We start from the raw sequence: 15139 nt of genomic DNA, 5'->3' as shown, positions 1-15139 counted from the left end.
TGATATTTTTTAGTTCCACAAAAACAACAACACTAGCTTACCACCTAATCACTCAATAGTTAGGGCACCAAAAATCAACCTATTCAATCAGCTCTTAAATTTTAATGCCTCATTCTCAAATATGAAAACAGTTAAGTATCACCAAGCATTTAAGGAAAGTCTCCAAAATGAAAACAAAACCTCAAAACAAAGGGGAAAAAAAATCAGAAGAAAGACAATATGGAAAACAGAAGAAAAATTATTTTAAAAAACCTATATAACATTCTCAGAGATACGATGGTATTGTATTCATGAAACAAAACATGTGACATGAAAAAGGACAAAGAGAATAAGAAAAAGACTCTTGGAAATTAAAATCATGAGACCTGAAATTAAAAACAGAAGAGTTAGAGGGGTGCCTGGGTGGCTCAATTGGTTAAGCATCCAACTCTTGATCTCAGCTCAGGTCTTGATCTCAGGGTCATGAGGTAGAGCCCTGCCCTGGGCTCTGCACTGGGTGTGAAGCCTACTTAAAACAAACAAAAGAAAAGAAAGAAAAGAAAGAAAAGAAAGAAAAGAAAGAGAGAAAGAAAGAAAGAAAGAAAGAAAGAAAGAAAACATAAGAGTTGCAAAAGACCAACCAGTTGAGATTGAAGAAGGGCAGAGGGTTCCAGAAGGAAAGTTTCAAAGGAAAAAGGAGAAAATAGAAATTATGCGGTACACTTGACTATGTAGAAACTCTACTAAGGGACTGTTGAAAGTGTGGAAAGAAATAAAGATAGGTATATAGAGGGGCACATGGCTGGTTCGGTTAGTAGAGCATGCGACTCGATCTCGGGGTCATGACTTCCTGCACTGGGTGTACAGCTTACATAAAAATAAAAAATAAAACATAAATTTAAAAAATCTAAAGTAAATAAATAAGTAAATAAAAAGATAGGTATATATAAATTGATAACAATGAGGCAATTACCAACCCTCCCCCAAAAAAGTTTCATATGAAACAAAACATAATAATACTAATCTTTGGCTCACCATAAACAATATTTACAGTCTTAATAACATAAGAACTGAATACTGATTTAATCAAAAGTTGTGGTGGAATTATATTGGGAGGATTTAACAAGGGAAAGTCAATAGATAAAATCTAAAATAGAAAAAGTATGATACAATAATATACGCATATTATTTCAAAATATAAAGGTGAATGCCAAAAGAAACAGTAGAGAATGGATGCCTTTAAGTTGCTGTATTGGATGTGGGAGGCAGGCAAGCCAGAGACTAATGTTGTTTTAAGCTTTTTAGTACTATTTGTTATGTTTATATATTAACTTAACTAACAATTAACCAAAAAAGGCTAACATGAATTATGATATCTCACTATCATGAAACACTATATAATCATTAAAAAGAAAGGAGATCATATGAAAAAAAGTCTACTATGTACGACTGAGTGAAAATGACAAGGCAGGTTATGAAACATTTTATGAATATATATATGAAACATATTTTACAAATATATATATACATATATATTCATAAAGCAATGTCCAAAGAGATGTGTAACAACATTTGTAATAGTAGTTACAACCTAGGAGTAGGATGTCAACTTATTTTTCAAACTTTTTATGACTTCCATATTGTTTCCATTTTGTTTTGTTTTCAGTAAGCACACTTTATCCTCATTATCAGAAGAAACAAAAAGCTATCTTCATGAGAGAAAACTTTAATAAGCTGAGATTTAAGTGCCAGTGGAGGCTGACAGGGCACGGAGAATAAAATAGAGATCCTTGGAAGATTCTAGGTAAGAATTTAAAGGTAATTAAAAAATATCATTGGCAGAAAATAAAAGAAATGCCTGGTAAGTACTGTAGCACAGAAATGAATGTAATCGTGGGACTGAATAATTCAAGATCTTAAAGATCTAGAAATTATATGGTCCACTTGATCATGTAGAATACTCTACTAGAAGACTGTTATCGGTATGGGAAAAATTAAAGATAGGTATATAGAAAATTAAGTAAATGAAAAACAATGAGGTGATGATTAACTCCAAAAACCAAAAGTGACAGGAAACAAAAATAAGCACTCTGAGCAATGAAACAACTTAGGAAATTATCTGTTCACAAGTAATGAATGAAAATAGGAGTAGACTTCTTACCTGCTTCAGGGCAGGGGAACATGGGATCAGCTCTCCTATCCTGTTTATTCCAGCATTGATTTTCTTCTTTCTATGCCTCTCCACTAGATAGGGGGGAAAATCCATTTATCAGACCTTATGGTACACTGCTATAGTTCACTATTCTCCCTGGGTAAAGAAATTTTAGGTAAAGAAATCTCTAACAAAATTTTATCAAACAGTATCTACTGAAGACAAATAACTACAAGACAATTTCTAAGAATGCTGCATTATAAGTCTAGCATTATGGGCACTGATATAAGCAATACTTTTATAAGCATTTTAAAAATGTGATCTATAATAATTAAACTCAAATTAAAAACAGAAAATGCTAATATTACTTTACTGTTAGGCCATTATTATGTTTCAAGTAATTACTGGACATTTTAGTGATAACTAAATTTTAAGAACCCCTACTAACAAGCTAAGTTAGTAGAAAGCTGCCTTTTTATAGCAAATAGGCAAATGAGACCTATTTAGACAGATTACAGAACCTTCAAACACCTTTTAGGATGTCTAGAAGGCATTTTTGAAATAGAACAGCTATCAGTTATGACTTAAAATTTCTAGGAGTCTGGTTTATTCACTCTGGGCACATAGGATTTTTCCCATAAGAAACTGGGCAACTGACAACATCTCAATCAAATTAACTGAGAAATCTTCCAGGCTTACATGCCACAACTTTAAAGATTGTATGGAAAGGGCAAGAGGGAATGAGATGATCTAAATAATTTCAATAAGACACTGTAAGTAGAAATATTATTAGTCTTGGCTTTTACTGTCAGAAGGGTTTCTAAAACCTCCCTTCCTAACAAGATTCCAGTGATCTTTCAGATTAACCATAAGCAGCTCTTGTTTTGCAAAATCATACTTTTTGCTTCACAATCTAGCAGTAAAGACATATTTTCAATGACATCTAATTACTCTCTCATAATAAATTACTATCAGGACATATTTATGACACCATGTGAGTTGGTTCCAATAAAAATACTTAGCTCCTATGGCTAAAAAGATTAGATTTAATTCATTTGGCCAAAGAAGGGAAAACAATAAAGTATGATATCACCTTTTTTCTAAATTCTCTAATAACAGTATTTGTTATCACCCAGGAGTGGATTTTTTCATGTATGGAGGTAGAAAAAAACCAACATTGAGACCCACAGTGATAAAGGGGAATTCAAAGGCAGGAAATTCTCATTCTGGAAAACAGCAATATTCCATCAGTGTTCACCCCATCTTCCCATAGACAAAAATTCCCCCAGGGTCCTTTCCTTAGGGAAAGGAAGAATATCAGTTATAGAGTAATAGACATTAACTTCTAAAATATTTTGTTTTCGGGGCGCCTGGGTGGCGCAGTCGGTTAAGCGGCCGACTTCAGCCAGGTCACAATCTTGCGGTCTGTGAGTTCGAGCCCCGCGTCAGGCTCTGGGCTGATGGCTCGGAGCCTGGAGCCTGTTTCAGATTCTGTGTCTCCCTCTCTCTCTGCCCCTCCCCCGTTCATGCTCTATCTCTCTCTGTCCCAAAAATAAATAAACGTTGGAAAAAAAAAAAATTTAAAATATTTTGTTTTCAATCTGACTGTAACCCCTGGAAAAGAAAGTGTTCTAAAATGTACCAAAATATAAATGTAGACACAATCACTTCTATAAATGTTTATCTGGCTTTGGCCTATAATCTGGACGTTTGAGATAAAATCAAACGTTTATTTTCTACATTTCTTGCTGTGACTGAGGACTCCACAACTTCATTTAAGACTGTTTACATTTCAGGGACTTTTAAGCTCCACAGCCTGCTGTTCATCTCTCCCCTGCTCCTCTGGGCAGCCAGCTCCCTCTGGAACTTCTGCAGACACATTCTCTTTATCCCATTTGGGAGAAGTAGAGCTCAATTTCCTCAGTGGGTGAAATCACTTAAAACACTAGTTCCAAAGGCGTATTAGTCCTCGAGTTATCTAAATAGACAATGAATCAGAAGATGATAAACTAGCCATCTTCATGAGACTCGAGGGGTGTTTTGCCAATTAAACCATAAAGGAACAAACAAAGTAAAGGAACATTTTCCTAAAACATAAGGAATAATGATTCTATGCTTGTAACATAAAAACTTACTATCGACTACAGTATAATTTCCTTGTGAATGCAAAAATGCTAACAAATACAATTGAAATTGTTTCTACCTGCATTGTGTGTCTCCCGGTTTTTCTTTCTGAAACAAAAAGTGCAGATAAAAGGAAAATGAAAATAACAGGAAAACATTTTCTCCACTTTATATGTTGAGAACCACAGAAATTTTATGAATTTGTATTTGTTGCATCCGTAAGAAACCATCTTATTATGGTATGAAAACCTAACTGCAGATACATCAGTATAAATTTAGAATCTACAATTTCCAAATTCTACAATTCTCTATTCATCTATACCCAAAAGTCAATGGTTGGGAAGTAAATCAATCATTGAAAACGTTAACTATTTGAAAAATGTAATTAAAGAGCTAGTCAACTCTCAAAGTGATGTACCAAGTAGGTGACTTCTGATGTCTGCCCTGGCACCTGGCAAGGGGTGCGGTGAGTGCATCAGGGGTACAAGCAACAGTAGAAAGGAACTTTTTAATCCCCGGGGGTGGGGAACCATGGCAGCCACCAGCACCAACGCACAGACAATTGGCATTTGAGCCATCTTTTGCATCTGTGTGCCTTAGCTTATCCAAACTCTTAGTTTTTCTTAAAAGCTAATCTACTCAAACCATTGATTTCCCTTTTATGTACAATTACTCAATACATTAGCAATCCCTAACAGTTATTTGGTAAGGAAAGAGAATGGGGATTTTAATATTAATGAAAGCACTGATCATGCAATTTTAAGCAGAAACACTGCCTAAAATGCTAGAAATTCAGAAGGGGGCTTATACAAAGAACCAGAAGTAATGTTGTACTGACGTGCATATTGTAATGTCACAAAATTGTAATGTCACAAAATGTCTATTCAAATTGACTTCGGCCTAAATGAACTTAACAATCTACAAAGACTGTGATACTGTGAGCAAGTAAAAGTTTCAGGAGAAACTAAACACTTAGGATAGATTTGTATTATACAATTTTAATTGCTCATTGTCATTCCCGTTACACCGTCCATAAAATAAGGAGGACAGGTAAATTTTAACTATGTACTCCTTTCTGTAAACCTGTATTTATTTATTCACACATATTGCTGAAGAATAATGGTCTTCCAGGCATTTAATGAAAGTTCCCTGAGGACTGCCTATTTAACAAAGTGGGGACTAATTCTGTTCATCTCCCCAAACTATATTATTTCTGGACCAGGACTACATACCTGTGCTGCTTTTTTGTAGGAGTCTCATTCTCTGTCATTTCTGGCATGGTTACAGTGATAGGAACCTACACAGCATGGAAGAACACGCCAGAAAGTTCAAGTTATTCTAGTATGTTAGAGAAATTAATAGCACTTTGGTTTGAATACCAAAATGCTAAAAAAACAAAAGTGACACCACGAAAAAGCACTGGATTAGCTGCTGTGGATAGAAAAAGGTATAAGAAAACAGGACAAAAAATATTATAACTAGCAGGTGGAGAGCACGGTGAATGCCAAATGTGAGGTATCGCCAGAAAGTTCTTGAGAAGACTGGAGTAGAGAAAGATCATTATCAGGTTAGAAAGGCTTAAAAAGAGGGTGTGGATTTGAGCAAGACCTGGAAAAACAGGTAAAACATACTTGAGTTGGGAGAGTATGTTCTTTGTTCATAATATTTGAAGTGTTCTACAAAATTTAAATGAGAACACTGGTTCTCCTCTCTGAATGCAGAAAAAACAAGTGACAAGCACACAAACATGTACACACAAACAGCCATACAAGGAATATTCCTTGTATGGAAGCAAGCTCATTCATTCATTCACTCACTTGCTATCCTTCTCTCAAACTGCTAGAAGTCTTACATCATCACTTGACACTCATTAATATCTGGGTAGGAGTAGGAAAATTCTACTTATATTTAAAATATCAGGAGGGGCGCCTGGGTGGCTCTGTCGGTTAAGCGTCCGACTTTGTCTCAGGTCATGATCTCACGGTCCGTGAGTTCAAGCCCCGCATCGGGCTCTGTGCTGACAGCTCAGAGCCTGGAGCCTGCTTCAGATTCTGTGTCTCCCTCTCTCTCTGCCCCTCCCCTGCTCTTGCTCTGTTTCTGTCTCTCTCAAAAATAAATAAAGATTTAAAAAAATAAAATAAAATAAAATAAAATAAAATAAAATAAAATAAAATATCAGGATACTGGGGCACCTGGGTGGCTCAGTTGCTTGGGCATCTGACTTCAGCTCAACTCATGATCTCATGATCTCATGATTCATGAGTTTGAGCCTCGCATCAGGATCTGCACTGACAGTGCGGAGCCTACATGTGGTTCTCTCTCTCTCCCTCTCTCTCTGCTCCTCCCCAGTTTATATGCACACACTGTCTCTCTCAAAATAAATAAACTTAAAAAAAATTAGGACACTAAATAATATATATATATATATATATATATATATATATATATATATATACTATAGGGAAATATATTCATATGCCAAAAAAGCCTGAAAGCAAATACATGAAGATAATAGTCATAGTTATGTAAGGCCAGCAACATTATAGGGGGTTTCTTTCTCTTCTCTGATCTTTAAAATTTTCATAATGAAAACTTTAATGCTTTTAAATCTCAGGGACTGACGGCCTGGCCTTTCAAAAGTGGTCTGTCCAACTGGGATACCTGTTGTGGTACACTGGAGTAGGTGCAAGTGCAGTTACCATTTTCTGTGTATGGAATTGGAAATCAGAAAGCGTGAGTTTAGGGGTGCCTGGGTGGTTCAGTAGGTTAAGCGTCCGACTTCAGCTCAGGTCATGATCTCATGGTTAGTGAGTTCAAGCCCCACTGAACTGTGGGTCTTGACACACAAGTGGGTCAGGGTCTGTGCTGATGGCTCAGAGCCTGTAATCTGCTTCAGATTCTGTGTCTCCATCTCTCTCTGACCCTTCCCTACTCACACACGCTCTCTCTCAAAAATAAATAAACATTAAAAAAAAAGAAAGAAAGCATGAGTTTAAAATCTGGTTCTGCCAAACTGGTACAGCCACTCTGGAAAACAGTATGGAGGTTCCTCAAAAAATTAAAAGTAGAGGGGCGCCTGGGTGGCGCAGTCGGTTAAGCGTCCGACTTCAGCCAGGTCACGATCTCGCGGTCTGTGAGTTCGAGCCCCGTGTCAGGCTCTGGGCTGATGGCTCAGAGCCTGGAGCCTGTTTCCGATTCTGTGTCTCCCTCTCTCTCTGCCCCTCCCCCGTTCATGCTCTCCCTCTCTCTGTCCCAAAAATAAATAAAAGTTGAAAAAAAAAAATTAAAAGTAGAGCTACCCTACGACCCAGCAATGGCACTACTAGGTATTTATCCAAGGGATACAGGTATGCTGTTCTGAAGGGATACATGCACCCCAATGTTTATAGCAGTATTATCAACAATAGCCAAAGTATGGAAAGAGCCCAAATGTCCATCGATGGATGAATGGGTAAAAAAGATGTGGTATATATATATACAATGGAGTATTACTCGGCAATCAAAAAGAATGAAATCTTGCCATTTGCAACTATGTAGATGGAACTAGAAGGTATTTGGCTAAGTAAAATTAGTCAGTCAGAGAAAGACAAATGTCATATGACTTCACTCATATGAGGACTTTAAGATACAAAACAGATGAACATAAGGGAAGGGAAATAAAAATACTATAAAAACAGGGAGGGGGACAAAATATAAGAGACTCTTAAATATGGAGAACAAACAGAGGGTTACTGGAGTGGTTGTGGGAGGGGGGATGGGCTAAATGGGTAAGGGGCATTAAGGAATCTACTCCTGAAATCATCGTTGCACTATATGCTAACTTGGATGTAAATTAAAAAAAATAAATTTTAAAAAACAAATAAACATTTAAAAATTTAAAAAAACAGATACAGAAATAAATAAAATGAAATAAAATAAAATAAAATAAAATAAAATAAAATAAAATAAAATAAAACAAAACAAAATCTGGTTCTGCCATTTCCTAGCTGTGAGGTCCTGGGCAAGACATATAACCTCTTGGAACCTCAGATGTTTCATCTACAAAATGGATCAAAATCATAGCATCTGGACCATTGGGTTGTTTTGAGAAGGGAATGACAAATGCAGGGAAGCAGAGCAGCACGGTGCCTAGCAGCAAAAAGAATTCAACAAATGTTAGCTATGAATAATAATGAAGGCATTTCAGACTGGGCTCTAGCCCTGTAAAGGTGGAGGAAGGGTCCTGGGGAATGAGTAGAAGTGAATGCAGACAAGGTAATGACAGGAAGTACTGACTGAAGCAGCCTGAGGAGAAATGTGCACTCAAGTCCCACTTCCAGCAGCTTACTCTCCCTTACATGTGTGATGGTATACATCAGCCTAAAAGCAACAAACTTACATCAGGTTACTACATAAAGACAATGCGGGACATGTGAGTAAATAAGTCCTTGTCACCTTTATCACCCAAGGGCTTGCAGAAGTTCTTCACTTTTGATTCCTGGCTTCCAGCACCTCCCGTTTCTGATCCAAATCTATCATCTTCTACCAGAAGATGGTCTATAAGTTATGTTTTCTTCTTACTACACAAGAGAAAAATCAATGAATGTTTACAGTGGCTAGGTTTCCATTAGCATGTAAAACAACTGGCAACTTAGGGCATGCAGGCAGATTTTTGGTGGCAAGCAGAATGATCCGAAAGCTAATGAATGTAGTTGCTTTAAAAAGTCACTCTCCAATAGGCGGCTCATGCTCCACTCCCACAAAAATGGTAGCAAGTACTGTAGTCATTGGACAGATCCCAAGAGATTCTCTCCTTTCTCTTAGGCATGCTCACTGTCCCTCAAGTTCTTATTGTCCTCCACCTATGTCTTACACTAAGGTCTGTCCTCAATTCTAAAATTATCTTCCTTCAATCTCCCACTTCCCTCTTCTCACTTGTGAGAGTGACAAAACTTACTCAAGGATCTTCCACGAAGGCAGCAACACTAGGATGACAGCCTTCAGAACTGTGCATTGTATATACTCCAGAAAATGCAGATTTGGGGGCACCTGGCTCAGTTGGTTAAGTGTCTGATTTTGGCTCAGGTCATGATCTTGCAGTTTATGAATTTGAGACCCGTATCGGGATTGCTGCTGTCAGCAAAGGGCCTGCTTCAGATCCTCTGTCCCCTCTCCCTGCCCCTCCCTGGCTTACGCTCTCTCAAAAAAAATAAATACAAACATTACAAAAAATGTAAATTTGGGGGCTTCATCCCAGACAAATGAGAAGTACTGGGTAGGGCCCAGGAATCTGTATTTTCAACAAGATAATAGTTAAAAAACAGGAATTGTCAGCCCACTGTCAGCCTGACCCTGAATCAGTCTCTAAGGGAGGAATCCCAATCTTTAAGGGAGGAGTCTGAAATTTAGAATGCCCCCAGGGGATTGTTATCTGGAAAATTTAGAAACACAGGCAGGTATCTTTAGTTGGTGGAATTTCAGGCATCTGACCAACACCCTACTGGAGGAGAGATTATTTGGGATGGGGCATGACAGGTGAACACATAATTTCACCTATAAACCCGTAAGGTCAGATTTCCCTTGTGCCCGTGAGTCAGCATTTGGTCATTAACATTACAGTTTCAGTTTTGAAACTGTAAAACTTGTAAGCGCTTTTGAAAGTTTGCAGATTCATGTTACAAGTAAGATACATGACATTAAAGTTCTAAACTTCTGAACATCTAGAATCTTAAAGTAAATGATACTAGAGGTCTATCACATAAGTAAACATACTCATCGCATGGGGGTGAGACGCAAGAGTTTAACTGAAAGAGGTACATCACCCAGTTTACCAAACATCACTGTAAATATCCATCTCAAACCACATTTTAACAAATTCAATTACATCTATCAGTGTATAATTGTTTCCATATGCTATTCCTCCTGATATTAAGCTTGCATTCCTCACATTAAAAAAGAACACTTATTAAAACAAAGAATACTTATTGAAATAATGAACTATATAATGTCATAAACGCTTGTCCACTGACTCATTAACCTACTAATAAGGAAATGTTACTTTTAATACAATATTTAATTTTTAAAGAAAAAATTCAAAATGTTACATTAATAATCTATGAATCACTATATTTTACGGTAAGAAAGAATTATTTCTGAAATTAGTCAAATCCAATGGTTCTCAGAGTGTACTTTTGAGATCACTTGTATCAAAATCACAACTTTTAAAACTGTTTTTTCCTCTTGCAGTAAAGCTTATGTATAGTAAAATGCACAAATCTTAAGTGTAAAATTCAGTGAGTTCTGACTAATGCACATACCTGTGTGACCCAATCCCTATCAAGGTACAGAACATTATTATTACCAGAGAAAGTTCTCTCACGACCCTTCCTAGTCAATACCTTCCCCTTCTCCCACAGAGGCAACCAGTGTTCTCATTTTTTTCTCTACTGAACTTTACAATGCATTAACTGAGAATTCTGTTTTGTCAACCTTTCACTCAGCATATTTCTGAAATTCATCCAGTAGTTTGTTCCTTTTTATTGCTGAGTATGAATGTATAACTGTGTGTCAGTTTATAACATAGCTTGTTTATTTTCCGTTGATGAACACCTGTTCCTGTGTTTTGGTGACCAGGAAGAAAAGCTGCTCTCCATGAATATTCTTGGGCAACATTTTTCATGGGTATAGTCTTTCTTTCTGTTGAGTAAACACCCAGGAGTAGAAATGCTTATTATATTCCCTGCAGTTCCACTCCCAAGTATCTACCCAAGAGAAATAAAAAAAAGTATATCCACAAAAAGACTTATGTAAGAACATTTGTCACACTTTCCCCAGAGTGACAGTACCATTTTGCATTCCCATCCAAAATGTAAGAGTTCTGGTTGTTCAATATCCTACTAACATTGGGCTTTGTCTGCTTATCAATTTCAACTATTCTGGTGGTTAAACAGTGGAATCTCATTATAGTTTAATTTTCATTTCCTAGATGATTGATAACATTGAATAAATTTTTATGTGCATATGAAGACCATCTGTAGGGGGCCCCTAGGTGGCTCAGTCAGTTAAGCATCCGACTTTGGCTCAGGGCATGATCTCACAGTTCCTGAGTTCCAGCTCTGCATCTGGCTCTATGCTGACAGCTCAGAGCCTGGAGCCTGCTTGAGTTCTGCATTTCCCTCTCTTTGTGCTCCTCCCCCACCTCTGCTCACTCTCTCTCTCTCTCTCTCTCTCTCTCAAATAAATAAACATTGAAGAAAATTTAAGACCATTTGTAGATCTTGTTTTGTCTGCTCATATCTTTTTGCCAGTTTTTTTTTTTTAATGTTTATTTATTTTTGAGAGAGAGAGAAAGGGAGAGACAGCGTGAGCAGGGGAGGGGCAGAGAGAGAGGGAGACACACAATCAGAAGCAGGCTCCAGGCTCTGAGCTGTCAGCAGAGCCTGATGCAGGGCTTACACCCACAAACTGTGATATCAGGACCTGTGCCGAAGCCGGACACTTAACCGACTAAGCTACCCAGGCACCCTATCTTTTTGCCAGTTTTTTAATTGGATTGTTTATTGTAGGGGACAAGCTTAGGAATCCTCCGGGCTTACACCAAATGGATTAACAAGGCATAAAGAAATACAAAGTCATAAAATGCTTACACCGGAGTTTGGGTAAACCAGATTGGCACTCCAAGAATAGGGGGGTGCAAAGATACCCCGAGAATAGGGAGGCACAAAGGTGCCAGGATTAGGAAGATGTGAAGGCACCCCAAAATACAGAGGGGGTACAGAACCTCCCAAAATAGAGAGAGGCAAAGGCCTGAAATAGAAATGGCACAAAGGTGCCCAATACATAGGTATATGAAAATAAACAACATTAGATGTACAAGGTGGAAACACTCCCAATTTAGTACTATAGCAGAAAAGCGGCTTTCACAGGAGAATAGGGCCAGGTTAGGTAAATTGGTGAATTGGACTATGGACCTCTGTGCTGCAAGCAAAGCAGCCCAGAGCGGAGATGGTGAACAAAAGAAAAGGTGCCTTATTAGCCCTGTGGTTATTCCCCCTATCTGTCTCATCCCCTAGGCTAGCTAAGATAAATAGGCACGGTGCCTCCGGTCTGCTGTTGACAACCATCTATCCATCTGCCCGGCGCCGGGAGTTTTATATTGACCCAAACCCCAAACACTGTATATCTTCAAAACCCCCCTTTTCCTTCACGTCCCCAAGTTAATGTTCCTAGTTTGTCTCTTTGTACATGCCCATCACGTTTGCAAGCCTTCTGACCTGAATAAATACGAGGCAAGGACCCTTATTCAGGGCTCTTGTCTTTTCCCGGACATTAGCCCTCTCTCGCTTTAATCCTGTGTCCCCTCTTTTGCTGGCCAAAAGAGAACTTTAGACTTAAGAGTTTACAACAGTTTGTCCTTTAATGATTAACTTACAGAAAATCTTCATATATCCTGAGTTACTTATATCTTCTGCATACTTGTCATTTGTCTGAAACATATTTTGCAAAGATTGTCTCCCACTATGTGGCCTACCTATGCCTTTTCTTAACTGTGCCTTTTGGTAAGCAATAGTTCTTGATGAAGTATAACTTACCAATTTTTAATTTATGATTATTTCTTTTTGTGGCCTGTCCAAGAAACCTTTACTCATTCCCAAGATATTCTACTATGATTGTTTCTACAAAGTTTATGATATTGGCATATTTAGATCAATGATCTGTATGGCAAGAGGAGGGGTTAAAGTTCATTTTTTTCCCATATGGATATTTAGTTGTTCCAACATCATTTGTTGAAAACATTTCCTTTCTTCAGTGGTACCTTTGTTAAAAATCAAATGTCCATATTAGTGCAGTTCCATTTCCAGGCTCTCTGTTCTGTTGCTCTCTCTTCTGAGCTATCCTTATGTTATGACCACATATACTGACTAAGCATACGTTTAAAATATTGATTCCTACGCCCTACACCAGACCTACTGAATCAGAATCTTAGGAAAGACAAGTCCAGAAATACAAACTTCCTAGTTGATTTTTCTGTAGCCTAAAGTCTGAGAAGTGCATTATTTTAACACTGTTCTCCCTCTAAAACTAATAAAAATCAGTGAGCTCACAACCAATGAGGCCACCTGGAAAGAACAGTGAACTTGGAATTGGGAAAATGAGCTCTAATTCTAGATTTGCTACTGAAAAGCTGGGCATCATTTTACTTATCACAGCTTAGGGCCCGAGTTTCTTCACATGTAAAACAAGAGGATAGGGCTAGACTCAATCATTCAGGTATAGACCAAGTGCCCCCACTGCCTAGGAATTACAGATATAAAGATGGAAAAGGCAACTCTTCTCTCAAGAAGAACACAGTCTAGGTCAGGGCTATCCAAAAGAATTTTGTGCAATGCAGATATTCTATACCTGCATTGTCCATATGGTCGCCATTAGTCACATGTGTATATTAAATGCTTGAAATGCGGCTAGTGAGACCACCAAACTTTTAATTTTATGTAATTTTAAGTAATTTAAATAGTTACATGAGGCTAGTGATTACCATATTGGGCAGCACAGATAATTTAAAAAATTGAAAAGAAGATGAATTTAAAAAAATTGGTTAATGAATGTCAACTTCCTACTTGTGTTATTGTCCTACAGCTACATATCTCTACTCTGGGAAACTGGGTCAGCAGTACATGGATTCATTGTAGTATTTTTGTAACTTTTTTTGAGTCTATAATTCTTTTAAAATAGAAAGGTTTTAAAAGTGAATTTAAAAACTGGTAAATGCTACCTCAAAGATTTGTTAATAAAATGCTATGAGGGGCGCCTGGGTGGCGCAGTCGGTTAAGCGTCCGACTTCAGCCAGGTCACGATCTCGCGGTCCAGGAGTTCGAGCCCCGCGTCAGGCTCTGGGCTGATGGCTCGGAGCCTGGAGCCTGTTTCTGATTCTGTGTCTCCCTCTCTCTCTGCCCCTCCCCCGTTCATGCTCTGTCTCGCTCTGTCCCAAAAATAAAATAAATGTTGAAAAAAAAAATTAAAAAAAAATTAAAAAAAAAATAATAAAATGCTATGAAAGAACACAGAATGAGGCATGTTTCTTGTGGGACTCAAAGAAAGCTAGGTTTTAAAGAATACATAGTATTTTTGTCAGTCAAGATGGAGAGAAGAAAGGATATGAGTTAGCAGAAGAGAAGTGCAAAGGCAGTGAAACATTAAAAATGTCTTGTGAGTCTGAGGATTGCAGCAGGAATATAAAAATTATGGGAGAGAGGGAAGGAAACAGGAGGTGCGGACAGCAAGAGAACTTGGACTAGACTGTGAACAAATTTTCTGTGCCTAGTAAGGGTGCTCAGATTTCACTTCTGAAACAAAGTTCCCCTGGTCTACTTTAAACAATAAAAAGTACAATGAAGTACGGATTTTTTTTCTTTTTTATTGACATATTACATATACAATAAGCCACTAATTTAAGTTCACTGCTCAATAAATTTATATATGTGAATACACTCACGTAACCACCACTAAGATCAAGATACAGAACACTACCTCAAAAGGCTCTCTCAAGGTCCCTGCCACTTAATCAATCCCTTGAAATTTCTTTCAAAAATATTCAAAGAATATATATTTCCAAAGAAGACATAAAAATGACCAACAAGTACATAAAAAGATGTTCATCATCATTAATCATCAGGGAATGCAAATCAAAACCATAATGAGATCTCACCTCACACCTATTAGAAGAGTTATTATCAAAAAATGGGGGCCCTCTATGGCTCAGTTGGTTAAGTGTCTAACTCTTGGTTTCGGGTAGGTCATGATCTCATGGTTCATGGATTCAAGCCCCACATTGGGCTCTGTACTGACAGCATGGAGCCTACTTGGGATACTCTCTCCTCCCTCTCTCTCTCAAAATAAATAAACTTT

The 15139-nt window shown here is 37.6% G+C and overlaps 1 protein-coding gene across 3 annotated transcripts in view; it reads right to left on the bottom strand.

The window, feature by feature from the left end:
- The window catches only part of USF3 (upstream transcription factor family member 3), a 54146-nt gene that overhangs the window by 13870 nt on the left and 25137 nt on the right, over positions 1-15139 (bottom strand). The window contains exons 2-5 of one of the 3 annotated variants that reach the window (XM_047875134.1): positions 8690-8814; positions 5488-5552; positions 4335-4363; positions 2141-2223 (exon numbers count right to left, since the gene is read on the bottom strand). In XM_047875134.1, the coding sequence (XP_047731090.1) occupies positions 2141-2223; positions 4335-4363; positions 5488-5534 (159 nt within the window). In that variant the 5' untranslated portion in view covers positions 5535-5552; positions 8690-8814. The remainder of the gene's footprint in view (positions 1-2140; positions 2224-4334; positions 4364-5487; positions 5553-8689; positions 8815-15139) is intronic. The other 2 variants (XM_047875135.1, XM_047875136.1) reach the window with 2 other exon arrangements.

Source organism: Prionailurus viverrinus, chromosome C2 (assembly GCF_022837055.1).
Source record: "Prionailurus viverrinus isolate Anna chromosome C2, UM_Priviv_1.0, whole genome shotgun sequence".
NCBI lineage: Eukaryota > Metazoa > Chordata > Mammalia > Carnivora > Felidae > Prionailurus > Prionailurus viverrinus.
The sequence above is the reverse complement of the archived record's forward strand: the minus strand, read 5'-3'. Positions and strand labels throughout refer to the sequence as shown.